Below are 27,068 nucleotides of genomic sequence, written 5' to 3'. Positions count from 1 at the left end.
GCTCCTATTACTAGTTGTAGGGATTATATTACTGGTGGTGTTACTACTATTACTACTGCTGGTGCTCTTATTACTTGTTGTAGGGTTTATATTACTGGTGGTGTTACTACTATTACTACTGGTGGGGCTCTTATTACTAGTTGTAGGGATTATATTACTGGTGGTGTTACTAATATTACTACTGGTGGGGCTCTTATTACTAGTTGTAGGGATTATATTACTGGTGGTGTTACTAATTTTACTACTGGTGGGGCACTTATTACTAGTTGTAGGGATTATAATACTGGTGGCGTTACTACTATTACTACTGGTGGTGCTCTTATGACTAGTTGTAGGGATTATATTACTGGTGGTGCTCTTATTACTAGTTGTAGGGATTATATTACTGGTGACACTACTATTACTACAGCTGGTGCTCTTATTACTAGTTGTAGGGATATTACTGGTGTTACTACTATTACTACAGCTGGTGCTCTTATTACTAGTTGTAGGGATTATATTACTGGTGGTGTTACTATTATTACTACTGGTGGTGCTCTTATTACTAGTTGTAGGGATATTACTGGTAGTGTTACTAATATTACTACTGCTGGTGCTCTTATTACTAGTTGTAGGGATTATATTACTGGTATTACTACTATTACTACTGGTGGGGCTCTTATTACTAGTTGTAGGGATTATATTACTGGTGGTGTTACTACTATTACTACTAGTGGTGCTCTTATTACTAGTTGAAGGGATTATATTACTGGTGGTGTTACTACTATTACTACTGCTGGTGCTCTTATTAATAGTTGTAGGGATTATATTACTGGTGGTGTAACTACTATTACTACTGGTGGGGCTCTTATTACTAGTTGTAGGGATTATATTACTGGTGGTGTTACTAATATTACTACTGGTGGTGCTCTTATTACTAGTTGTAGGGATTATATTACTGGTGTTACTACTATTACTACTGGTGGTGCTCTTATTACTAGTTGTAGGGATTATATTACTGGTGGTGTTACTAATATTACTACTGGTGGTGCTCTTATTACTAGTTGTAGGGATTATATTACTGGGGGTGTTACTATTACTACTGGTGGTTCTCTTATTACTAGTTGTAGGGATTATATTACTGGTGGTGTTACTACTATTACTACTGGTGGGGCTCTTATGACTAGTTGCAGGGATTATATTACTGGTGGTGCTCTTATTAATAGTTGTAGGGATTATATTACTGGTGGTGTAACTACTATTACTACTGGTGGGGCTCTTATTACTAGTTGTAGGGATTATATTACTGGTGGTGTTACTACTATTACTACTGGTGGGGCTCTTATTACTAGTTGTAGGGATTATATTACTGGTGTTACTACTATTACTACTGGTGGTGCTCTTATTACTAGTTGTAGGGATTATATTACTGGGGGTGTTACTATTACTACTGGTGGTGCTCTTATTGCTAGTTGTAGGGATTATATTACTGGTGGTGTTACTACTATTACTACTGGTGGTGCTCTTATGACTAGTTGCAGGGATTATATTACTGGTGGTGTTACTACTATTACTACAGGTGGTGCTCTTATTAATAGTTGTAGGGATTATATTACTGGTGGTGTTACTACTATTACTACTGCTGGGGCTCTTATTACTAGTTGTAGGGATTATATTACTGGTGGTGTTACTACTATTACTACTGGTGGGGCTCTTATTACTAGTTGTAGGGATTATATTACTGGTGGTGTTACTATTATTACTACTGCTGGTGCTCTTATTACTAGTTGTAGGGATTATATTACTGGTATTACTACTATTACTACTGGTGGGGCTCTTATTACTAGTTGTAGGGATTATATTACTGGTGGTGTTACTACTATTACTACTAGTGGTGCTCTTATTACTAGTTGAAGGGTTCAAAACACTGGTCGTGTTACTATTATTACTAATGGTGGTGCTCTTATTATTCGTTGTAGTGATAATAATACTGGTGGTGTTACTACTATTACTACTGGTGGTGCTCTTATTACTAGTTGTAGGGATTATATTACTGGGGGTGTTACTATTACTACTGGTGGTTCTCTTATTACTAGTTGTAGGGATTATATTACTGGTGGTGTTACTACTATTACTACTGGTGGGGCTCTTATGACTAGTTGCAGGGATTATATTACTGGTGGTGCTCTTATTAATAGTTGTAGGGATTATATTACTGGTGGTGTAACTACTATTACTACTGGTGGGGCTCTTATTACTAGTTGTAGGGATTATATTACTGGTGGTGTTACTACTATTACTACTGGTGGGGCTCTTATTACTAGTTGTAGGGATTATATTACTGGTGTTACTACTATTACTACTGGTGGTGCTCTTATTACTAGTTGTAGGGATTATATTACTGGGGGTGTTACTATTACTACTGGTGGTGCTCTTATTGCTAGTTGTAGGGATTATATTACTGGTGGTGTTACTACTATTACTACTGGTGGTGCTCTTATGACTAGTTGCAGGGATTATATTACTGGTGGTGTTACTACTATTACTACAGGTGGTGCTCTTATTAATAGTTGTAGGGATTATATTACTGGTGGTGTTACTACTATTACTACTGCTGGGGCTCTTATTACTAGTTGTAGGGATTATATTACTGGTGGTGTTACTACTATTACTACTGGTGGGGCTCTTATTACTAGTTGTAGGGATTATATTACTGGTGGTGTTACTATTATTACTACTGCTGGTGCTCTTATTACTAGTTGTAGGGATTATATTACTGGTATTACTACTATTACTACTGGTGGGGCTCTTATTACTAGTTGTAGGGATTATATTACTGGTGGTGTTACTACTATTACTACTAGTGGTGCTCTTATTACTAGTTGAAGGGTTCAAAACACTGTTCGTGTTACTATTATTACTACTGGTGGGGCTCTTATTATTCGTTGTAGTGATAATAATACTGGTGGTGTTACTACTATTACTACTGCTGGTGCTCTTATTACTAGTTGTAGGGATTATATTACTGGTGGTGTTACTAATATTACTACTGGTGGTGCTCTTATTACTAGTTGTAGGGATTAAATTACTGGTGTTACTACTATTACTACTGGTGGTGCTCTTATTACTAGTTGTAGGGATTATATTACTGGTGGTGTTACTACTATTACTACTGGTGGTGCTCTTATTACTAGTTGTAGGGATTATATTACTGGTGGTGTTACTACTATTACTACAGGTGGTGCTCTTATTACTAGTTGTAGGGATTATATTACTGGTGGTGTTACTAATATTACTACTGGTGGTGCTCTTATTACTAGTTGTAGGGATTATATTACTGGTGGTGTTACTATTACTACTGGTGGTGCTCTTATGACTAGTTGCAGGGATTATATTACTGGTGGTTTTACTACTATTATTACAGGTGGTGCTCTTATTAATAGTTGTAGGGATTATATTACTGGTGGTGTAACTACTATTACTACTGGTGGGGCTCTTATTACTAGTTGTAGGGATTATATTACTGGTGGTGTTACTACTATTACTACTGGTGGTGCTCTTATTACTAGTTGTAGGGATTATATTACTGGGGGTGTTACTACTATTACTACTGGTGGGGCTCTTATTACTAGTTGTAGGGATTATATTACTGGTGGTGTTACTACTATTACTACTGGTGGTGCTCTTATTACTAGTTGTAGGGATTATATTACTGGTGGTGTTACTAATATTACTACTGGTGGTGCTCTTATTACTAGTTGTAAGTATGATATTACTGGTGGTGTTACTACTATTACTACTGGTGGTGCTCCTATTACAAGTTGTAGGGATTATATTACTGGTGGTGTTACTACTATTACTACTGGTGGTGCTCTTATTACTATTTGTAGGGATTATATTACTGGTGGTGTTACTACTATTACTACAGGTGGTCCTCTTATTACTATTTGTAGGGATTATATTACTGGTGGTGTTACTACTATTACTACTGGTGGTGCTCTTATTGCTAGTTGTAGGGATTATATTACTGGTGGTGTTACTACTATTACTACTGGTGGGGCTCTTATTACTAGTTGTAGGGATTGTATTACTGGTGGTGTTACTACTATTACTACTGGTGGTGCTCTTATTACTAGTTGTAGGGATTGTATTACTGGTGGTGTTACTAATATTACTACTGGTGGTGCTCTTATTACTAGTTGTAGGGATTATATTACTGGGGGTGTTACTATTACTACTGGTGGTGCTCTTATGACTAGTTGCAGGGATTATAATACTGGTGGTGTTACTACTATTACTACAGGTGGTGCTCTTATTAATAGTTGTAGGGATTATATTACTGGTGGTGTAACTACTATTACTACTGGTGGGGCTCTTATTACTAGTTGTAGGGATTATATTACTGGTGGTGTTACTACTATTACTACTGGTGGGGCTCTTATTACTAGTTGTAGGGATTATATTACTGGGGGTGTTACTACTATTACTACTGGTGGTGCTCTTATTACTAGTTGTAGGGATTATATTACTGGTGTTACTACTATTACTACTGGTGGTGCTCTTATTACTAGTTGTAGGGATTATATTACTGGTGGTGTTACTACTATTACTACTGGTGGGGCTCTTATTACTAGTTGTAGGGATTATATTACTGGGGGTGTTACTACTATTACTACTGGTGGTGCTCTTATTACTAGTTGTAGGGATTATATTACTGGTGTTACTACTATTACTACTGGTGGTGCTCTTATTACTAGTTGTAGGGATTATATTACTGGTGGTGTTACTAATATTACTACTGGTGTTGCTCTTATTACTAGTTGTAGGGATTATATTACTGGGGGTGTTACTATTACTACTGGTGGTGCTCTTATTACTAGTTGTAGGGATTATATTACTGGGGGTGTTACTACTATTACTACTAGTGGTGCTCTTATTACTAGTTGTAGGGATTATATTACTGGTGTTACTACTATTACTACTGGTGGTGCTCTTAATACTAGTTGTAGGGATTATATTACTGGTGGTGTTACTAATATTACTACTGGTGGTGCTCTTATTACTAGTTGTAGGGATTATATTACTGGTGTTACTACTATTACTACTGGTGGTGCTCTTATTAATAGTTGTAGGGATTATATTACTGGTGGTGTAACTACTATTACTACTGGTGGTGCTCTTATTACTAGTTGTAGGGATTATATTACTGGTGGTGTAACTACTATTACTACTGGTGGGGCTCTTATTACTAGTTGCAGGGATTATATTACTGGTGGTGTTACTACTATTACTACAGGTGGTGCTCTTATTAATAGTTGTAGGGATTATATTACTGGTGGTGTTACTACTATTACTACTGCTGGGGCTCTTATTACTAGTTGTAGGGATTATATTACCGGTGGTGTTACTACTATTACTACTGCTGGGGCTCTTATTACTAGTTGTAGGGATTATATTACTGGTGGTGTTACTACTATTACTACTGCTGGGGCTCTTATTACTAGTGGTAGGGATTATATTACCGGTGGTGTTACTACTATTACTACTGCTGGTGCTCTTATTACTAGTTGTAGGGATTATATTACTGGGGGTGTTACTACTATTACTACTGCTGGTGCTCTTATTACTAGTTGTAGGGATTATATTACTGGGGGTGTTACTACTATTACTACAGGTGGGGCTCTTATTACTAGTTGTAGGGATTTTTTTTTTCTTTCTTTATTTTATATCGCAAAAAAAATAAAACAACAATTTACAACTTTTTGTATGAATCAACAATCAATCTATACAAAAATTAGCTATACAATTATTATTTATACAGTGTCAATATTATAGTTTTCCTTTAATTATATAATATAATACCCCTTTTCTTTCTTTCCCCCTTTACCTCCCTAATTTTAATTTCTGGATCCTGTTTCGTTATATAAACAGTTTCCTTCTGACTCTAGCTCTTTATATGCGTACCCATAAGTCCCATCCAGTAAAAAAACGTTTTTTTCTTATAATTCCCCCCTCGTACATAAATAATTCATAGTTTCTTAGGTTGAGCATCCCCAAAATTACTCTTTCTATTTCTGGTGGGCGATTTGTTTTCCAGTTATTATGGATCTCTAACCTCGCTATAGAACATAGCCTAAAAAGGATACCCTTAACGTCACCAGCCAAATATACATTTTTCTCCATTACGTTAAGAAGGAATATCTCAGGTGAAGCTGGAACTTTAATCTTGCACCGTCTCTGAAACAGCCCAATCACCTGTGCCCAAAAATCTCTAACCATTGGGCAATGCCACCATAAATGAAGAAGATCCGCTTGGACCCCACACCCTCTCCAGCATTCATTCGATGTGTTATTATAGATTTTTGCTAATCTGTTAGGTGCTAAATGCCATCTCAAAAAAGTTTTGAGGTAGCATTCACTATGGTTTAAGCACCTCAGACTATTTTGAACTTTTTTTGTAGATGAGAGCCAATCGGTCATTGAGAACGTCTTTCCCAATTCTTTTTCCCAATTTTGCATATATGTTAATTTTGTGTTTAAAAGACTATGGGAGTTTAATTCCCCATATGCAATTGAAATACCACCCTTCCATTTATTTTTATAGATGGTGTCGTAGCTTCGTTGTTAATAGACAATTTATTTTGTATTTGTTGCAAAAACAATATCATTTTATTGTAGTTGAGGAATTCACCCTTAGGGATGCTATATGTATTATAGAGCTCCTCAAAAGACATAATTCTATCCCCTCTGGACAGATCCGCCAGGGAGAAGATGCCTGCAGCTTTCCATTTTTCTGCTGGGAGGTGCGCAAGACACAGGCTAAGGGTGTCCATATCCACTTCTTGCCTATCCAAGAATATGTCGGACCTACCGGAGTAATATCCGTGCCACGCTGTCAACGTTGCCTTTGTGCTGTCAAGCATCGACCCAGCCGAGTTATGACCAAGCCAGTCGGCTAAGATTAGGTTTTTCATTTGTGACAGTTTTTTGCCTCTATGGTCATCCATTTTTCCCTCTCTGCTTTTTGCCATAGGCTTTTTATTGGTTCCATTAGGGTGGCTTCTTGATATCTTAATATGTTTGGGTATCCCACCCCCCCTAGACTTTTCGAGGCATATAGAGTTTTCTTAGGCAACCGTGGCGGTTTACCTTTCCAAATGTATCTATCTATATATTTTTGGATTTTATTTATCTCTGCTTTAGGGAATCTCAGGGGGATACATCTCATGTAATATAGTATAGTTGGTAAAATGTTCCTTTTTACAGCGGCAATTTTGTTTAACCAAGTTAGACGGCATTTTGTCAGATTCTTAATTATAGTAGTTACCTTGAGGTCTAATTCTTTCAAGTTTTTCCCCATTATTTCTTTGAGCGATCCAGCCAACTGTATCCCCAGATACTGGAAACCTTCTGGGGACCATAAGTATGGAAGATTGTCCTTTATTTTTTTTTCTAAAGCCATTGTACTATTGACCAATAGCAATTTACTTTTGCTTTCATTTATTTTATAGTATGATACAAGAGAATATGAATTGACTACCTTTTTAAAGGCGGCCAGAGAAGTGGCTGCTTCCTCGCTTGTTATAATTATATCGTCGGCGTATAAGCCCAGTATATACTTGTCTCCCTTGATATTTACTCCCCTGATGTCTTTATTTATTTTTACTGCCTGTGCAAGGGGTTCTATATAGATATTAAATAACAAGGGAGATAAAGGGCAACCCTGACGGACACCGTTGCTGATTTTGAATTTGTCCGAACAGAACCCTAAGCCACTTATAAATGCCACAGGACGTCTATACATGGACATTATCATGTTGATAAAAATTGTTAGAAAGCCAAATTTTGCCAATGTTATTTCCAAGAAGCTCCAGTGCACTCTGTCAAATGCTTTTTCAGCATCAATAGACAGCAGTGCACATGGGGCCTTCCTGGTTTCCATCACTTGGATTAAATCAACTACTCTGCGAGTAGCATCTCGCGTCTGGCCTCGAGGCATGAACCCAACCTGGTGTTTTGACACTATACACGGTATGACTTTTGCTAATCTCATGGCTAGGATTGCGGAGTATATTTTGATGTCACTATTAAGGAGTGATATTGGTCTATAGTTCTGTACTCTAGAATCATCCTTATCTGGTTTGGGAATTGTTATAATTTTTGCAGTTAGTAATTCCTCCGCTATGCTTTTTCCCCGTTTAATTTCATTAAACATATCAACCAAATGTTTAGCCAGTATATCGCTAAACTCAATATAGTATTCGTTTATTAACCCATCTGGACCTGGGGCTTTGCCTTTCTTTAATTTGTCTATCGCTATCCTGACCTCTGCTAGCGTAAAGTCTGCGCCCAGTGTGTCCGATTGTACTGGACTCAACCTAGGGAGGTTTAGTTGGTCAAAAAATGTGTTAATGAGTTGGTTATCTGGCTTTTTCACCTCACCCTGCTCTTCTAGGTTATATAACCTAGAATAGAAGGTGCGGAAAGTTGCTATTATTTTTTGTGGGTCATAAGTAATGTTACCATCATAATCAAGGATCTTTTCTATTTTATTGGTGTTTGCTACCTTTTTAAGCTTATTTGAAAGTGCCTTACTTCTGTTGTTGCTTATTTCAAATTTTTTAAGTTTTTCTCTCCTTAATACCTCCCTATATTCTTTTAGTGACAAGATTTTTATTTGTTCCCTTAAGTTGACAATTATATCTCCTATTTCTTTATCTGGTTTTACTTTGTGCCATTCCTCTAATGCGTTGATACGGTTTAATAGCTCATTGCGTTTTTTGTTTTCCTCCTTCCTCATATGGGTATTCAACATTTTTAAGTATCCTCTGAAATATGCTTTATGGGCGCACCACAAATTGGTTGGGGAGTTAGAGTCCTCTAAATTTAATTTAAAAAAAGCCTTCAGCTCCTCTATTAATTGTTTTTTGAACTGTTTTAAGGTTGTGAAGTTAACCCTCCAGGTCATACCTAGCATCGAAGTCCCTTCAACTGAAATCTTTATCTTGACTGGTGCGTGATCAGAAAAGGTCATTGGGAGGATGTTTACATCCAATATCTTATTGACCAGGCTTCTGCTTACTAGGAAAAAATCTATTCTTGAGTAACTTGAATGCGGTTTTGAGAAGAAGGTATAATCTTTTCTTTCCCCATGTACGTATCGCCATACATCATGTATATCGTATTCTCGTATAATTTCCCCGATACAGGGTTTTTTTTTTTAAACTTAGTGTTACAGAGGTGGTATCTAACCGGCGGTTGACAACTGCATTAAAGTCTCCCCCAATAATGATGTTTCTATGATGGCTACTAATAAATTTGCTAAAGACATTTTTAATGAATTTTACTTGACCTTGATTCGGGGCATATATATTTATAATACTGAATACTTGATTGTATATAAGACAGCGGATCCAAATATATCTGCCATGGGTGTCTTGTTCCACCTCAACTTGCGTAATTGGAAGCGTATTTTTAAATGCAATTGCAACACCCGCTTTTTTCTTTTGTCTATCTGAGGCAAAATATAAACGTGTATAAGACTTATCGCTGAACCTGTAGTAATCTCTTCCCAAGAGGTGTGTTTCTTGTAACATAACTATATCAGGGGAGTACAACTTTATGTTTCTCCAAACCGTAAATCTTTTTACTGGGGAGTTTAGACCCTGCACATTTAAGCTTAATACATCCACATAAACCATTTTACAGGGAGTTTTTATCCGTCATAAAGCTAAAGAGGTAAGCACCCAAGCATACGTCTATACCAAACCAACGGTGCCTGAAACAACTCTGTGTTGGGTAGTTATAAAGGGAAGGGTATCTTTATACAGTTTTAGGGGGCGGTGTATCAGTAAAGTCAGACTGTTTAGGGAGGTCTTATGTTCACTTTTCTCAGAAGATGTCGACTGCACCATATAGCTAAAATTTTTGTCATACTGTTTCGGCCTAGAACTATCTCGGCCGATGGAAGTGGAGTTAAAAGAGGAGATGAGAATCCAAAGAAAGATTCTTCCCTACTAGTTGTATGGATTATATTACTGGTGGTGTAACTACTACTATTACTACAGGTGGTGCTCTTATTAATAGTTGTAGGGATTATATTACTGGTGGTGTTACTACTATTACTACTGGTGGTGCTCTTATTACTAGTTGTAGGGATTATATTACTGGTGGTGTTACTACTATTACTACAGATGGGGCTCTTATTACTAGTTGTAGGGATTATATTACTGGTGGTGTTACTACTACTATTACTACAGGTGGTGCTCTTATTAATAGTTGTAGGGATTATATTACTGGTGGTGTTACTACTATTACTACTGGTGGTGCTCTTATTACTAGTTGTAGGGATTATATTACTGGTGGTGTTACTACTATTACTACAGGTGGGGCTCTTATTACTAGTTGTAGGGATTATATTACTGGTGGTGTTACTACTATTACTACTGGTGGTGCTCTTATTACTAGTTGTAGGGATTATATTACTGGTGGTGTTACTACTATTACTACAGGTGGGGCTCTTATTACTAGTTGTAGGGATTATATTACTGGTGGTGTTACTACTATTACTACTGGTGGTGCTCTTATTACTAGTTGTAGGGATTATATTACTGGTGGTGTTACTACTATTACTACTGCTGGGGCTCTTATTACTAGTTGAAGGGTTCATAACACTGGTCGTGTTACTATTATTACTAATGGTGGTGCTCTTTTTATTCCTTGTAGTGATAATAATACTGGTGGTGTTACTACTATTACTACTGGTGGTGCTCTTATTACTAGTTGTAGGATTTATATTGCTGGTGTTACTACTATTACTACTGGTGGTGCTCCTATTACGAGTTGTAGGGATTATATTACTGGTGATGTTACTACTATTACTACTGGTGGTGCTCTTATTACTAGTTGTAGGGTTTATATTACTGGTGTTACTACTATTACTACTGGTGGTGCTCTTATTACTAGTTGTAGGGATTATATTACTGGTGGTGTTACTACTATTACTACTGGTGGTGCTCTTATTACTAGTTGTAGGGATTATATTACTGGTGGTGTTACTACTATTACTACTAGTGGTGCTCTTATTACTAGTTGAAGGGTTCATAACACTGGTCGTGTTACTATTATTACTAATGGTGGTGCTCTTTTTATTCCTTGTAGTGATAATAATACTGGTGGTGTTACTACTATTACTACTGCTGGTGCTCTTATTACTAGTTGTAGGGTTTATATTACTGGTGTTACTACTATTACTACTGGTGGTGCTCCTATTACTAGTTGTAGGGATTATATTACTGATGGTGTTACTAATATTACTACTGCCGGTGCTCTTATTACTAGTTGTAGGGATTATATTACTGGTGTTACTACTATTACTACTGGTGGTGCTCCTATTACTAGTTGTAGGGTTTATATTACTGGTGTTACTACTATTACTACTGGTGGTGCTCCTATTACTAGTTGTAGGGATTATATTACTGATGGTGTTACTAATATTACTACTGCCGGTGCTCTTATTACTAGTTGTAGGGATTATATTACTGGTGTTACTACTATTACTACTGGTGGTGCTCCTATTACTAGTTGTAGGGTTTATATTACTGGTGTTACTACTATTACTACTGGTGGTGCTCCTATTACTAGTTGTAGGGATTATATTACTGATGGTGTTACTAATATTACTACTGCCGGTGCTCTTATTACAAGTTGTAGGGATTATATTACTGGTGGTGTTACTACTATTACTACTGCTGGGGCTCTTATTACTAGTTGAAGGGTTCATAACACTGGTCGTGTTACTATTATTACTAATGGTGGTGCTCTTTTTATTCCTTGTAGTGATAATAATACTGGTGGTGTTACTACTATTACTACTAGTGGTGCTCTTATTACTAGTTGTAGGATTTATATTGCTGGTGTTACTACTATTACTACTGGTGGTGCTCCTATTACGAGTTGTAGGGATTATATTACTGGTGATGTTACTACTATTACTACTGGTGGTGCTCTTATTACTAGTTGTAGGGTTTATATTACTGGTGGTGTTACTACTATTACTACTGGTGGTGCTCCTATTACTAGTTGTAGGGTTTATATTACTGTTGTTACTACTATTACTACTGGTGGTGCTCCTATTACTAGTTGTAGGGATTATATTACTGATGGTGTTACTAATATTACTACTGCCGGTGCTCTTATTACTAGTTGTAGGGATTATATTACTGGTGTTACTACTATTACTACTGGTGGTGCTCCTATTACTAGTTGTAGGGTTTATATTACTGGTGTTACTACTATTACTACTGGTGGTGCTCCTATTACTAGTTGTAGGGATTATATTACTGGTGGTGTTACTACTATTACTACTGCCGGTGCTCTTATTACAAGTTGTAGGGATTATATTACTGGTGGTGTTACTATTACTACTGGTGGTGCTCTTATCACTAGTTGTAGGGATTATATTACTGGTGGTGTTACTACTATTACTACTGGTGCTGCTCTTATTACTAGTTGTAGGGTTTATTTTACTGGGGGTGTTACTATTACTACTGGTGGTGCTCTTATTATTAGTTGTAGGGATTATATTACTGGTGGTGTTACTACTATTACTACAGGTGGTGCTCTTATTACTAGTTGTAGGGATTATATTACTGGTGTTACTACTATTACTACTGGTGGTGCTCTTATTACTAGTTGTAGGGATTATATTACTGGTGGTGTTACTACTATTACTACTGGTGGTGCTCTTATTACTAGTTGTAGGGATTATATTACTGGTATTACTACTATTACTACTGGTGGGGCTCTTATTACTAGTTGTAGGGATTATATTACTGGTGGTGTTACTACTATTACTACTGGTGGTGCTCCTATTACAAGTTGTAGGGATTATATTACTGGTGGTGTTACTACTATTACTACTGGTGGGGCTCTTATTACTAGTTGTAGGGATTATATTACTGGTGTTACTACTATTACTACTGGTGGTGCTCTTATTACTAGTTGTAGGGATTATATTACTGGTGGTGTTACTATTACTACTGGTGGTGCTCTTATTACTAGTTGTAGGGATTATATTACTGGTGGTGTTACTACTATTACTACTGGTGGGGCTCTTATTACTAGTTGTAGGGATTATATTACTGGTGGTGTTACTACTATTACTACTGGTGGTGCTCCTATTACAAGTTGTAGGGATTATATTACTGGTGGTGTTACTACTATTACTACTGGTGGGGCTCTTATTACTAGTTGTAGGGATTATATTACTGGTGTTACTACTATTACTACTGGTGGTGCTCTTATTACTAGTTGTAGGGATTATATTACTGGTGGTGTTACTATTACTACTGGTGGTGCTCTTATTACTAGTTGTAGGGATTATATTACTGGTGGTGTTACTACTATTACTACTGGTGGGGCTCTTATTACTAGTTGTAGGGATTATATTACTGGTATTACTACTATTACTACTGGTGGGGCTCTTATTACTAGTTGTAGGGATTATATTACTGGTGGTGTTACTACTATTACTACTGGTGGGGCTCTTATTACTAGTTGTAGGGATTATATTACTGGTATTACTACTATTACTACTGGTGGGGCTCTTATTACTAGTTGTAGGGATTATATTACTGGTGTTACTACCTGTGTGATAAATTGTTTTGGATACTTGATTATATTACTCATAGTATCGGCCGTCAGTGTCACATCTGAGGAAGCCCCATGGCAGGGACATCCACCAATCAGGAGTTTACAATCCTCCTAAACAGATAGTAAGGGACAAGACAATGACCTGAGATATTCTGCCACTTCCACTTCTCAACCTTTGGATTCTTTGAAGCTTTTCTGATTTTAACCCTAGAATCCCCAGGAGAGGAACATGAATCATATTGTGCTGTGAGTAAGAAGCTGGAGAGGAGGCGACACGTATGGATTCACCTATAGATTACCTGATAATGTGATACTATACCACGGGGAAGTACACGGTGTAGCATAAAAAACAAGCCCTCGCACGGCTCTGTCCATGGAACAATAAAATCATTGTGGAAGGTAATTTCTATATTATTAAACGTAGCCATGAAAGCAGACAGCGCTGCGGTATAGGATGGCGATATAACAATAGTGATCTAATACTGTACAATGTGAAGCAGAGCTGGTCAATAATGTGACACACTCAGCTCTACTACATCTGTGTCCACCTGGACCTGATGCAGAGACACTTCCCAGATAAGAGATTGTGTACGTGGATGACCTGGGCAGGCCGGGCACACCTACCTCTGCACCTACCTCAGCTATTTATCACCTGTCATCTCATTTTCTGACCAACGACTCAAAAGAAGATGCCGCGACGCTGCCGCCTCCTCCTCATCCTCATCCTGGCTCTGCTCAGCGCTTTCTCCTTCCACCACAAACTACGGCAAAGAGCACAAGACCTTCACCGGTGAGACAGGACGGAGGAAGGCGGGGGAGAGAGAGAGAGAAGGAGAGAAGGAGAGAGAGAAAGAGAAAGAAGGAGGGAGAGAAAGAGAAGGAGAGAGGGAGAGAGAGAAGGAGGGAGAGAAAGAGAGAGAAGGAAAGAGGGAGCGTGAGAGACCATAGGAAAGAGAGAAAAGGAGAGAGAGGGAGAGAGAGAAGGAGAGAGAGGGAGAGAGAGACAGAGAAAGATGGGGGACAGAGACCGAGAGAAAGAGAGAGAGAGAGGGAGAAAGCGGAAGCATGAGAGACAGTGGAAGAAGAGGAGAGGGAACAAGAAGAAGAAAAGGGGAGAAAAAAAGAGATTTTAAAAGAAAGAATGAGGAGAGGAGAAGTGTGATAGGGAGAGGTTACTGTTACTCTAACCAGTAAGCTGTGTGCCTGACAGTGACTGTAACCAGTAAGCTGTGTGCCTGACAGTGACTGTAACCAGTAAGCTGAGTGCCTGACAGTGACTGTAACCAGTAAGCTGAGTGCCTGACAGTGACTGTAACCAGTAAGCTGTGTGCCTGACAGTGACTGTAACCAGTAAGCTGTGTGCCTGACAGTGACTGTAACCAGTAAGCTGTGTGCCTGACAGTGACTGTAACCAGTAAGCTGAGTGCCTGACAGTGACTGTAACCAGTAAGCTGAGTGCCTGACAGTGACTGTAACCAGTAAGCTGAGTGCCTGACAGTGACTGTAACCAGTAAGCTGTGTGCCTGACAGTGACTGTAACCAGTAAGCTGAGTGCCTGGCAGTGACTGTAACCAGTAAGCTGTGTGCCTGACAGAGAATGTAACCAGTAAGCTGTGTGCCTGACAGTGACTGTAACCAGTAAGCTGTGTGCCTGACAGTGACTGTAACCAGTAAGCTGTGTGCCTGGCAGTGACTGTAACCAGTAAGCTGTGTGCCTGGCAGTGTCTGTAACCAGTAAGCTGTGTGCCTGGCAGTGATTATAACCAGTAAGCTGTGTGCCTGACAGTGACTGTAACCAGTAAGCTGTGTGCCTGGCAGTGTCTGTAACCAGTAAGCTGTGTGCCTGGCAGTGATTATAACCAGTAAGCTGTGTGCCTGACAGTGACTGTAACCAGTAAGCTGTGTGCCTGGCAGTGACTGTAACCAGTAAGCTGAGTGCCTGACAGTGACTGTAACCAGTAAGCTGTGTGCCTGGCAGTGACTGTAACCAGTAAGCTGTGTGGCTGACAGTGACTGTAACCAGTAGGCTGTGTGCCTGTCAGTGACTGTAACCAGTAAGCTGTGTGCCTGACAGTGACTGTAACCAGTAAGCTGTGTGCCTGAAAATGACTGTAACCAGTAAGCTGTGTGCCTGACAGTGACTGTAACTAGTAAGCTGTGTACCTGACAGTGACTGTAACCAATAAGCTGTGTGCTTGGCAGTGACTGTAACCAGTAAGCTGTGTGCCTGGCAGTGACTGTAACCAGTAAGCTGTGTGCCTAACAGTGATTATAACCAGTAAGCTGTGTGCCTGACAGTGACTGTAACCAGTAAGCTGAGTGCCTGACAGTGACTACAACCAGTAAGCTGTGTGCCTGACAGTGAATGTAACCAGTAAGCTGTGTGCCTGACAGTGACTGTAACCAGTAAGATGTGTGCCTGACAGTGACTGTAACCAGTAAGCTTTGTACCTGACAGTGACTGTAACCAATAAGCTGTGTGCCTGTCAGTGACTGTAACCAGTAAACTGTGTGCCTGACAGTGACTGTTACCAGTAAGCTATGTGCCTGACAGTGACTGTAACCAGTAAGCTGTGTGCCTGACAGTGACTGTAACCAGTAAGCTGTGTGCCTGACAGTGACTGTAACCAGTAAGCTGTGTGCCTGACAGTGACTGTAACCAGTAAGCTGTGTGCCTGGCAGTGACTGTAACCAGTAAGCTGTGTGCCTGACAGTGACTGTAACCAGTAAGCTGTGTGCCTGACAGTGACTGTAACCAGTAAGCTGTGTGCCTGACAGTGACTGTAACCAGTAAGCTGTGTGCCTGACAGTGACTGTAACCAGTAAGCTGAGTGCCTGACAGTGACTGTAACCAGTAAGCTGAGTGCCTGACAGTGACTGTAACCAGTAGGCTGTGTGCCTGACAGTGACTGTAACCAGTAAGCTGTGTGCCTGACAGTGACTGTTACCAGTAAGCTATCTGCCTGACAGTGACTGTAACCAGTAAGCTGTGTGCCTGAGAGTGACTGTAACCAGTAAGCTGAGTGCCTGGCAGTGACTGTAACCAGTAAGCTGTGTGCCTGACAGTGACTGTAACCAGTAAGCTATGTGCCTGGCAGTGATTGTAACCAGTAAGCTCTGTACCTGACAGTGACTGTAACCAGTAAGCTGTGTGCCTGGCAGTGACTGTAACCAGTAAGCTGTGTGCCTGGCAGTGATTATAACCAGTAAGCTGTGTGCCTGACAGTGACTGTAACCAGTAAGCTATGTGCCTGACAGTGACTGTAACCAGTAAGCTGTGTGCCTGACAGTGACTGTAACCAGTAAGCTGTGTGCCTGGCAGTGACTGTAACCAGTAAGCTGAGTGCCTGGCAGTGACTGTAACCAGTAAGCTGTGTGCCTGACAGTGACTGTAACCAGTAAGCTGTGTGCCTGACAGTGACTGTAACCAGTAAGCTGTGTGCCTGGCAGTGACTGTAACCAGTAAGCTGTGTGCCTGACAGTGACTGTAACCAGTAAGCTGTGTGCCTGGCAGTGACTGTAACCAGTAAGCTGTGTGCCTGACAGTGACTGTAACCTGTAAGCTGTGTGCCTGACAGTGACTGTAACCAGTAAGCTGTGTGCCTGACAGTGACTGTAACCAGTAAGCTGAGTGCCTGACAGTGACTGTAACCAGTAAGCTGTGTGCCTGACAGTGACTGTAACCAGTAAGCTGTGTGCCTGGCAGTGACTGTAACCAGTAAGCTGTGTGCCTGGCAGTGACTGTAACCAGTAAGCTCTGTACCTGACAGTGACTGTAACCAGTAAGCTGTGTGCCTGGCAGTGACTGTAACCAGTAGGCTGTGTGCCTGGCAGTGATTATAACCAGTAAGCTGTGTGCCTGACAGTGACTGTAACCAGTAAGCCATGTGCCTGACAGTGACTGTAACCAGTAAGCTGTGTGCCTGGCAGTGACTGTAACCAGTAAGCTGTGTGCCTGGCAGTGATTATAACCAGTAAGCTGTGTGCCTGACAGTGACTGTAACCAGTAAACTATGTGCCTGACAGTGACTGTAACCAGTAAGCTGTGTGCCTGGCAGTGACTGTAACCAGTAAGCTGAGTGCCTGGCAGTGACTGTAACCAGTAAGCTGTGTGCCTGACAGTGACTGTAACCAGTAAGCTATGTGCCTGACAGTGACTGTAACCAGTAAGCTGTGTGCCTGGCAGTGACTGTAACCAGTAAGCTGTGTGCCTGGCAGTGACTGTAACCAGTAAGCTGTGTGCCTGGCAGTGATTATAACCAGTGAGCTGAGTGCCTGACAGTGACTGTAACCAGTAAGCTGTGTGCCTGGCAGTGACTGTAACCAGTAAGCTGTGTGCCTGACAGTGACTGTAACCAGTAAGCTGTGTGCCTGACAGTGACTGTTACCAGTAAGCTTTGTGCCTGACAGTGACTGTAATCAGTAAGCTGTGTGCCTGACAGTGACTGTAACCAGTAAGCTGTGTGCCTGACAGTGACTGTATCCAGTAAACTGTGTGCCTGACAGTGACTGTTACCAGTAAGCTATGTGCCTGACAGTGACTGTAACCAGTAAGCTGAGTGCCTGACAGTGACTGTAACCAGTAAGCTGTGTGCCTGACAGTGACTGTTACCAGTAAGCTATGTGCCTGACAGTGACTGTAACCAGTAAGCTGAGTGCCTGACAGTGACTGTAACCAGTAAGCTGTGTGCCTGACAGTGACTGTAACCAGTAAGCTGTGTGCCTGACAGTGACTGTAACCAGTAAGCTGAGTGCCTGACAGTGACTGTAACCAGTAAGCTGTGTGCCTGGCAGTGACTGTAACCAGTAAGCTGTGTGCCTGGCAGTGACTGTAACCAGTAGGCTGTGTGCCTGGCAGTGACTGTAACCAGTAAGCTGTGTGCCTGACAGTGACTGTTACCAGTAATCTTTGTGCCTGACAGTGACTGTAACCAGTAAGCTGTGTGCCTGACAGTGACTGTAACCAGTAAGCCGTGTGCCTGACAGTGGCTGTAACCAGTAAGCTTTGTGCCTGGCAGTGACTGTAACCAGTAAGCTGTGTGCCTGACAGTGACTGTAACCAGTAAGCTGTGTGCCTGACAGTGACTGTAACCAGTAAACTGTGTGCCTGACAGTGACTGTTACCAGTAAGCTATGTGCCTGACAGTGACTGTAACCAGTAAGCTGAGTGCCTGACAGTGACTGTAACCAATAAGCTGTGTGCCTGACAGTGACTGTAACCAGTAAGCTGAGTGCCTGACAGTGACTGTAACCAGTAAGCTGTGTGCCTGGCAGTGACTGTAACCAGTAAGCTGTGTGCCTGGCAGTGACTGTAACCAGTAAGCTGTGTGCCTGACAGTGACTGTAACCAGTAAGCTGTGTGGCTGACAGTGACTGTAACCAGTAAGCTGTGTGCCTGGCAGTGACTGTAACCAGTAAGCTGTGTGCCTGACAGTGACTGTAACCAGTAAGCTTTGTACCTGACAGTGACTGTAACCAGTAAGCTGTGTGCCTGACAGTGACTGTAACCAGTAAGCTGTGTGCCTGGCAGTGACTGTAACCAGTAAGCTGTGTGCCTGACAGTGACTGTAACCAGTAAGCTGTGTGCCTGACAGTGACTGTAACCAGTAAGCTGTGTGCCTGACAGTGACTGTAACCAGTAAGCTTTGTACCTGACAGTGACTGTAACCAGTAAGCTGTGTGCCTGACAGTGACTGTAACCAGTAAGCTGTGTGCCTGACAGTGACTGTAACCAGTAAGCTGTGTGCCTGACAGTGACTGTAACCAGTAAGCTGAGTGCCTGACAGTGACTGTAACCAGTAAGCTGTGTGCCTGACAGTGACTGTAACCAGTAAGCTGTGTGCCTGGCAGTGACTGTAACCAGTAAGCTGTGTGCCTGACAGTGACTGTAACCAGTAAGCTGTGTGCCTGGCAGTGACTGTAACCAGTAAGCTTTGTACCTGACAGTGACTGTAACCAGTAAGCTGTGTGCCTGGCAGTGACTGTAACCAGTAAGCTCTGTACCTGACAGTGACTGTAACCAGTAAGCTGTGTGCCTGGCAGTTACTGTAACCAGTAAGCTTTGTACCTGACAGTGACTGTAACCAGTAAGCTGTGTGCCTGGCAGTGACTGTAACCAGTAAGCTGTGTGCCTGGCAGTGATTATAACCAGTAAGCTGTGTGCCTGACAGTGACTGTAACCAGTAAGCTGTGTGCCTGACAGTGACTGTAACCAGTAAGCTGTGTGCCTGACAGTGACTGTAACCAGTAAGCTGAGTGCCTGAAGTGGCATCTCATGAGTTTTTTCAGTACTGACACAACTATTAACCTGGGCCACATTACCACTGAGCGGCTGCTGTAGTCCACAAGGCCGGTGCCCCATAGTGCGGGGCCCTGCGGAGGTCCTGACAGGTCTGGAGCAGTGTATCCGCTAGGCTGGAGGAGACTAGAGACCCATAAGGGTGCGGTATTATTTATACCTCCATCTTTCCCAGATCCCCGTGATGTGATGGAGCTGTTGGTGCTTCACCTTAATCTTTGATTTGCTCGCCCCTTTTCTCGCCCCAGATCCCTTTCTCTTCCTCCATTGGCTCATGCATTGCATCATGGGACCTCAATCTTACAATTTAACCAATCTGCTCCTGTCCACAGGATGAGGAAAACGTACAAGAAGCTGTCCGAGGCCGAGTGTCTGCAAGTCAAGTCTCTCGTATTAAATTCCACAAGGAATACGTGAGTACAACCAGAAGAGTCACTAAGTGATGAGACTATCAGAGACTGTGACCACTAAGTTATGTGACTGCCAGGGACTGTAACCACTAAGTGATGTGACTGCCAGAGACTGTGACCACTGAGTGATGTGACTGCCAGAGACTGTGACCACTAAGTGATGTGACTGCCAGAGACTGTGACCACTAAGTGATGTGACTGCCAGAGACTGTAACCACTAAGTGATGTGACTGCCAGAGACTGTAACCACTAAGTGATGCGACTGCCAGAGACTGTGTCCACTAAGTGATGCGACTGCCGGAGACTGTGACCACTAAGTGATGTGACTGCCGGAGACTGTGACCACTAAGTGATGTGACTGCCGGAGACTGGTAACCACTAAGTGATGTGACTGCCAGTGACTGTAACCACTAAGTGATGTGACTGCCAGAGACTGTAACCACTAAATGATGTGACTGCCAGAGACTGTAACCACTAAGTGATGTGACTGCCGGAGACTGTAACCACTAAGTGATGTGACTGCCAGAGACTGTGACCACTAAGTGATGTGACTGCCGGAGACTGTGACCACTAAGTGATGTGACTGCCAGAGACTGGTAACCACTAAGTGATGTGACTGCCAGAGACTGTGACCACTAAGTGATGTGACAGCCAGTGACTGTAACCACTAAGTGATGTGACTGCCAGTGACTGTAACCACTAAGTGATGTGACTGCCAGAGACTGTGACCACTGAGTGATGTGACTGCCAGGGACTGTAACCACTAAGTGATGTGACTGCCAGAGACTGTGGCCACTAAGTGATGTGACTGCCAGAGACTGTGACCACTAAGTGATGTGACTGCCAGAGACTGTAACCACTAAGTGATGTGACTGCCAGAGACTGTGACCACTAAGTGATGTGACTGCCAGAGACTGTGACCACTAAGTGATGTGACTGCCAGAGACTGTGACCACTAAGTGATGTGACTGCCAGAGACTGTGACCACTAAGTGATGTGACTGCCGGAGACTGTAACCACTAAGTGATGTGACTGCCAGAGACTGTGACCACTAAGTGATGTGACTGCCGGAGACTGTAACCACTAAGTGATGTGACTGCCAGAGACTGTGACCACTAAGTGATGTGACTGCCGGAGACTGTGACCACTAAGTGATGTGACTGCCAGAGACTGGTAACCACTAAGTGATGTGACTGCCAGAGACTGTGACCACTAAGTGATGTGACAGCCAGTGACTGTAACCACTAAGTGATGTGACTGCCAGTGACTGTAACCACTAAGTGATGTGACTGCCAGAGACTGTGACCACTGAGTGATGTGACTGCCAGGGACTGTAACCACTAAGTGATGTGACTGCCAGAGACTGTGGCCACTAAGTGATGTGACTGCCAGAGACTGTGACCACTAAGTGATGTGACTGCCAGAGACTGTAACCACTAAGTGATGTGACTGCCAGAGACTGTGACCACTAAGTGATGTGACTGCCAGAGACTGTGACCACTAAGTGATGTGACTGCCAGAGACTGTGACCACTAAGTGATGTGACTGCCAGAGACTGTGACCACTAAGTGATGTGACTGCCAGAGACTGTGACCACTAAGTGATGTGACTGCCAGAGACAGTAACCACTAAGTGATGTGACTGCCAGAGACTGTGACCACTAAGTGATGTGACTGACAGGGACTGTAACCACTAAGTGATGTGACTGCCAGAGACTGTGACCACTGAGTGATGTGACTGCCAGGGACTGTAACCACTAAGTGATGTGACTGCCAGAGACTGTAACCACTAAGTGATGTGACTGCCAGAGACTGTGACCACTAAGTGATGTGACTGCCAGGGACTGTGACCACTAAGTGATGTGACTGCCGGAGACTGAGACCACTAAGTGATGTGACTGCCAGAGACTGTGACCACTAAGTGATGTGACTGCCAGGGACTGTAACCACTAAGTGATGTGACTGCCAGAGACTGTGACCACTGAGTGATGTGACTGTCAGAGACTGTGACCACTAAGTGATGTGACTCCCAGAGACTGTAACCACTAAGTGATGTGACTGCCAGAGACTGTAACCACTAAGTGATGTGACTGCCAGAGACTGTAACCACTAAGTGATGCGACTGCCGGAGACTGTGACCACTAAGTGATGTGACTGCCGGAGACTGTGACCACTAAGTGATGTGACTGCCGGAGACTGTGACCACTAAGTGATGTGACTGCCAGAGACTGTGACCACTAAGTGATGTGACTGCCGGAGACTGGTAACCACTAAGTGATGTGACTGCCAGTGACTGTAATCACTAAGTGATGTGACTGCCAGAGACTGTAACCACTAAATGATGTGACTGCCAGAGACTGTAACCACTAAGTGATGTGACTGCCGGAGACTGTAACCACTAAGTGATGTGACTGCCAGAGACTGTGACCACTAAGTGATGTGACTGCCGGAGACTGTGACCACTAAGTGATGTGACTGCCGGAGACTGTGACCACTAAGTGATGTGACTGCCGGAGACTGTGACCACTAAGTGATGTGACTGCCAGAGACTGTGACCACTAAGTGATGTGACTGCCGGAGACTGTGACCACTAAGTGATGTGACTGCCAGAGACTGTGACCACTAAGTGATGTGACAGCCAGTGACTGTAACCACTAAGTGATGTGACTGCCAGAGACTGTACCCACTAAGTGTACCCACCACCTGTGCACTAGACCGCACCCTGACCCTGTGTGGTGCACCATGGACCGCCTGTGTACTAGACCGCCCACTGACCCTGTGTGATGCACCATAACCACCTGTGTGCTAGACCGCCCACTGACCCTGTGTGGTGCACCATGGACCGCCTGTGTACTAGACCGCCCACTGACCCTGTGTGATGCATCATGGACCACCTGTGTACTAGACCGTCCACTGACCCTGTGTGGTGCACCATGGACCGCCTGTGTACTAGACCGCCCACTGACCCTGTGTGGTGCACCATGGACCGCCTGTGTACTAGACCGCCCACTGACCCTGTGTGGTGCACCATGGACCGCCTGTGTACTAGACCGCCCACTGACCCTGTGTGGTGCACCATGACCACCTGTGTACTAGACCGCCCACTGACCCTGTGTGGTGCACCATGGACCGCCTGTGTACTAGACCGCCCACTGACCCTGTGTGATGCATCATGGACCACCTGTGTACTAGACCGTCCACTGACCCTGTGTGGTGCACCATGGACCGCCTGTGTACTAGACCGCCCACTGACCCTGTGTGGTGCACCATGGACCGCCTGTGTACTAGACCGCCCACTGACCCTGTGTGATGCATCATGGACCACCTGTGTACTAGACCGTCCACTGACCCTGTGTGGTGCACCATGGACCGCCTGTGTACTAGACCGCCCACTGACCCTGTGTGGTGCACCATGGACCAGCTGTGTACTAGACCGCCCACTGACTCTGTGTGGTGCACCATGGACCAGCTGTGTACTAGACCGCCCACTGACCCTGTGTGGTGCACCATGGACCACCTGTGTACTAGACCGCCCACTGACCCTGTGTGGTGCACCATGGACAACCTGTGTACTAGATGCCCACTGACCCTGTGTGGTGCACCATGGACCACCTGTGTACTAGACCGCCCACTGACCCTGTGTGGTGCACCATGGACCACCTGTGTACTAGACCGCCCACTGACTCTGTGTGGTGCACCATGGACCACCTGTGTACTAGACCGCCCACTGACCCTATGTGGTGCACCATGGACCACCTGTGTACTAGACCGCCCACTGACCCTGTGTGGTGCACCATGGACAACCTGTGTACTAGATGCCCACTGACCCTGTGTGGTGCACCATGGACCACCTGTGTACTAGACCGCCCACTGACCCTGTGTGGTGCACCATGGACCACCTGTGTACTAGACCGCCCACTGACCCTGTGTGATGCACCATGGACCACCTGTGTACTAGACCGCCCACTGACCCTGTGTGGTGCACCATGGACCGCCTGTGTACTAGACCGCCCACTGACCCTGTGTGGTGCACCATGGACCACCTGTGTACTAGACCGCCCACTGACCCTGTGTGGTGCACCATGGACCACCTGTGTACTAGACCGCCCACTGACCCTGTGTGGTGCACCATGGACCACCTGTGTACTAGACCGCCCACTGACCCTGTGTGGTGCACCATTGACCTGCTGTGTACTAGATGCCCACTGACCCTGTGTGGTGCTCCATGGACCTGCTGTGTACTAGACCGCCCACTGACCCTGTGTGGTGCTCCATAGACCACCTGTGTACTAGACCGCCCACTGACCCTGTGTGGTGCACCATGGACCACCTGTGTACTAGATGCCCACTGACCCTGTGTGGTGCACCATGGACCGCCTGTGTACTAGACCGCCCACTGACCCTGTGTGGTGCACCATGGACCACCTGTGTACTAGACCGCCCACTGACTCTGTGTGGTGCACCATGGACCACCTGTGTACTAGACCGCCCACTGACCCTGTGTGGTGCACCATGGACCACCTGTGTACTAGACCGCCCACTGACCCTGTGTGGTGCACCATGGACCACCTGTGTACTAGATGCCCACTGACCCTGTGTGGTGCTCCATAGACCACCTGTGTACTAGACCGCCCACTGACCCTGTGTGGTGCACCATGGACCGACTGTGTACTAGACCGCCCCCTGACCCTGTGTGGTGCTCCATAGACCACCTGTGTACTAGACCGCCCACTGACCCTGTGTGGTGCACCATGGACCACCTGTGTACTAGATGCCCACTGACCCTGTGTGGTGCACCATGGACCACCTGTGTACTAGACCGCCCACTGACCCTGTGTGGTGCACCATGGACCGCCTGTGTACTAGACCGCCCACTGACTCTGTGTGGTGCACTGTTGGAGTTGGACAGGATGTATTTGAACATTTCCTGCATGTTATAGACCTTCCTGAAGCTGAGGAATAAATGAAGAAACATAAACATGTCTCATTATGGTTTTTTATTCTACCAGATTTGACAGGACAGAGTTATTCTCAGTGATGAAAGAACTTCAAGGATGTTCCTGGGAGGAGAACCTTACAGAACGGGAGAAAAGACGGTAAGTCCAGGGGCTCTGATATACAGAATACAGAGATCATTTCTATGGAAGCTTTATAGCGCCACCTGGAGTGCAGTATTATAGTAGTTATATTCCTGTACATAGGGGGCAGTATTATAGTAGTTATATTCCTGTACATAGGAGTGCAGTTTTATAGTAGTTATATTCCTGTACATAGGGGGCAGTATTATAGTAGTTATATTCCTGTACATAGGGGGCAGTATTATAGTAGTTATATTCCTGTACATAGGGGGCAGTATTATAGTAGTTATATTCTTGTACATAGGGGGCAGTATTATAGTAGTTATATTCCTGTACATAGGAGTGCAGTATTATAGTAGTTATATTCCTGTACATAGGGGGCAGTATTATAGTAGTTATATTCCTGTACATAGGGGGCAGTATTATAGTAGTTATATTCCTGTACATAGGGGGCAGTATTATAGTAGTTATATTCTTGTACATAGGGGGCAGTATTATAGTAGTTATATTCCTGTACATAGGGGGCAGTATTATAGTAGTTATATTCTTGTACATAGGGGGCAGTATTATAGTAGTTATATTCCTGTACATAGGGGGCAGTATTATAGTAGTTATATTCCTGTACATAGGAGTGCAGTATTATAGTAGTTATATTCCTGTACATAGGGGGCAGTATTATAGTAGTTATATTCCTGTACATAGGGGGCAGTTTTATAGTATTTATATTCCTGTACATAGGGGGCAGTATTATAGTAGTTATATTCCTGTACATAGGGGCCAGTATTATAGTAGTTATATTCCTGTACATAGGGGGCAGTATTATAGTAGTTATATTCCTGTACATAGGGGGCAGTATTATAGTAGTTATATTCCTGTACATAGGGGGCGGTATTATAGTAGTTATATTCCTGTACATAGGGGGCGATATTATAGTAGTTATATTCTTGTACATAGGGGGCAGTATTATAGTAGTTATATTCTTGTACATAGGGGGCAGTATTATAGTAGTTATATATCTGTACATAGGGGGCAGTATTATAGTAGTTATATTCCTGTACATAGGGGGCAGTATAATAGTAGTTATATTCCTGTATATAGGGGGCAGTATTATAGTAGTTATATTCCTGTACATAGGGGGCAGTATTATAGTAGTTATATTCCTGTACATAGGGGGCAGTATTATAGTAGTTATATTCTTGTACATAGGGGGCAGTATTATAGGAGTTATATTCCTGTACATAGGGGGCAGTATTATAGTAGTTATATTCCTGTACATAGGGGGCAGTATTATAGTAGTTATATTCTTGTACATAGGGGGCAGTATTATAGTAGTTATATTCTTGTACATAGGGGGCAGTATTATAGTAGTTATATTCTTGTACATAGGGGGCAGTATTATAGTAGTTATATTCTTGTACATAGGGGGCGGTATTATAGTAGTTATATTCTTGTACATAGGGGCAGTATTATAGTAGTTATATTCTTGTACATAGGGGGCAATTTTTATTAGTATAAAACAAACAAAAATACAGAAATACTTTTCCATCAAATAAATCAAAATCAGAAGTCATTCAGTACAAATCATACAAGAGCATAAGAGAGAAAAATTAGATCAACTTTAACTTGAGTCCATTTTGGCTACAAAAAGGGG

General features: G+C 43.0%; 1 protein-coding gene across 1 annotated transcript in view; it reads left to right on the top strand.

Moving 5' to 3' along the window:
• Positions 1-14,313: 14,313 nt before the first annotated feature.
• LOC140125822 (alpha-2,8-sialyltransferase 8F-like) overlaps positions 14,314-27,068 on the top strand; it is a 65,867-nt gene continuing 53,112 nt past the window's right edge. Inside the window, exons 1-3 of the mRNA XM_072144691.1 lie at positions 14,314-14,422; positions 20,263-20,343; positions 25,349-25,435. Coding sequence (XP_072000792.1) covers positions 14,322-14,422; positions 20,263-20,343; positions 25,349-25,435 — 269 coding nt within the window. The 5' untranslated portion in view covers positions 14,314-14,321. The remainder of the gene's footprint in view (positions 14,423-20,262; positions 20,344-25,348; positions 25,436-27,068) is intronic.

This window comes from Engystomops pustulosus, chromosome 4, assembly GCF_040894005.1.
Source record: "Engystomops pustulosus chromosome 4, aEngPut4.maternal, whole genome shotgun sequence".
NCBI lineage: Eukaryota > Metazoa > Chordata > Amphibia > Anura > Leptodactylidae > Engystomops > Engystomops pustulosus.
This window is presented reverse-complemented; position numbering and strand designations above follow the sequence as displayed.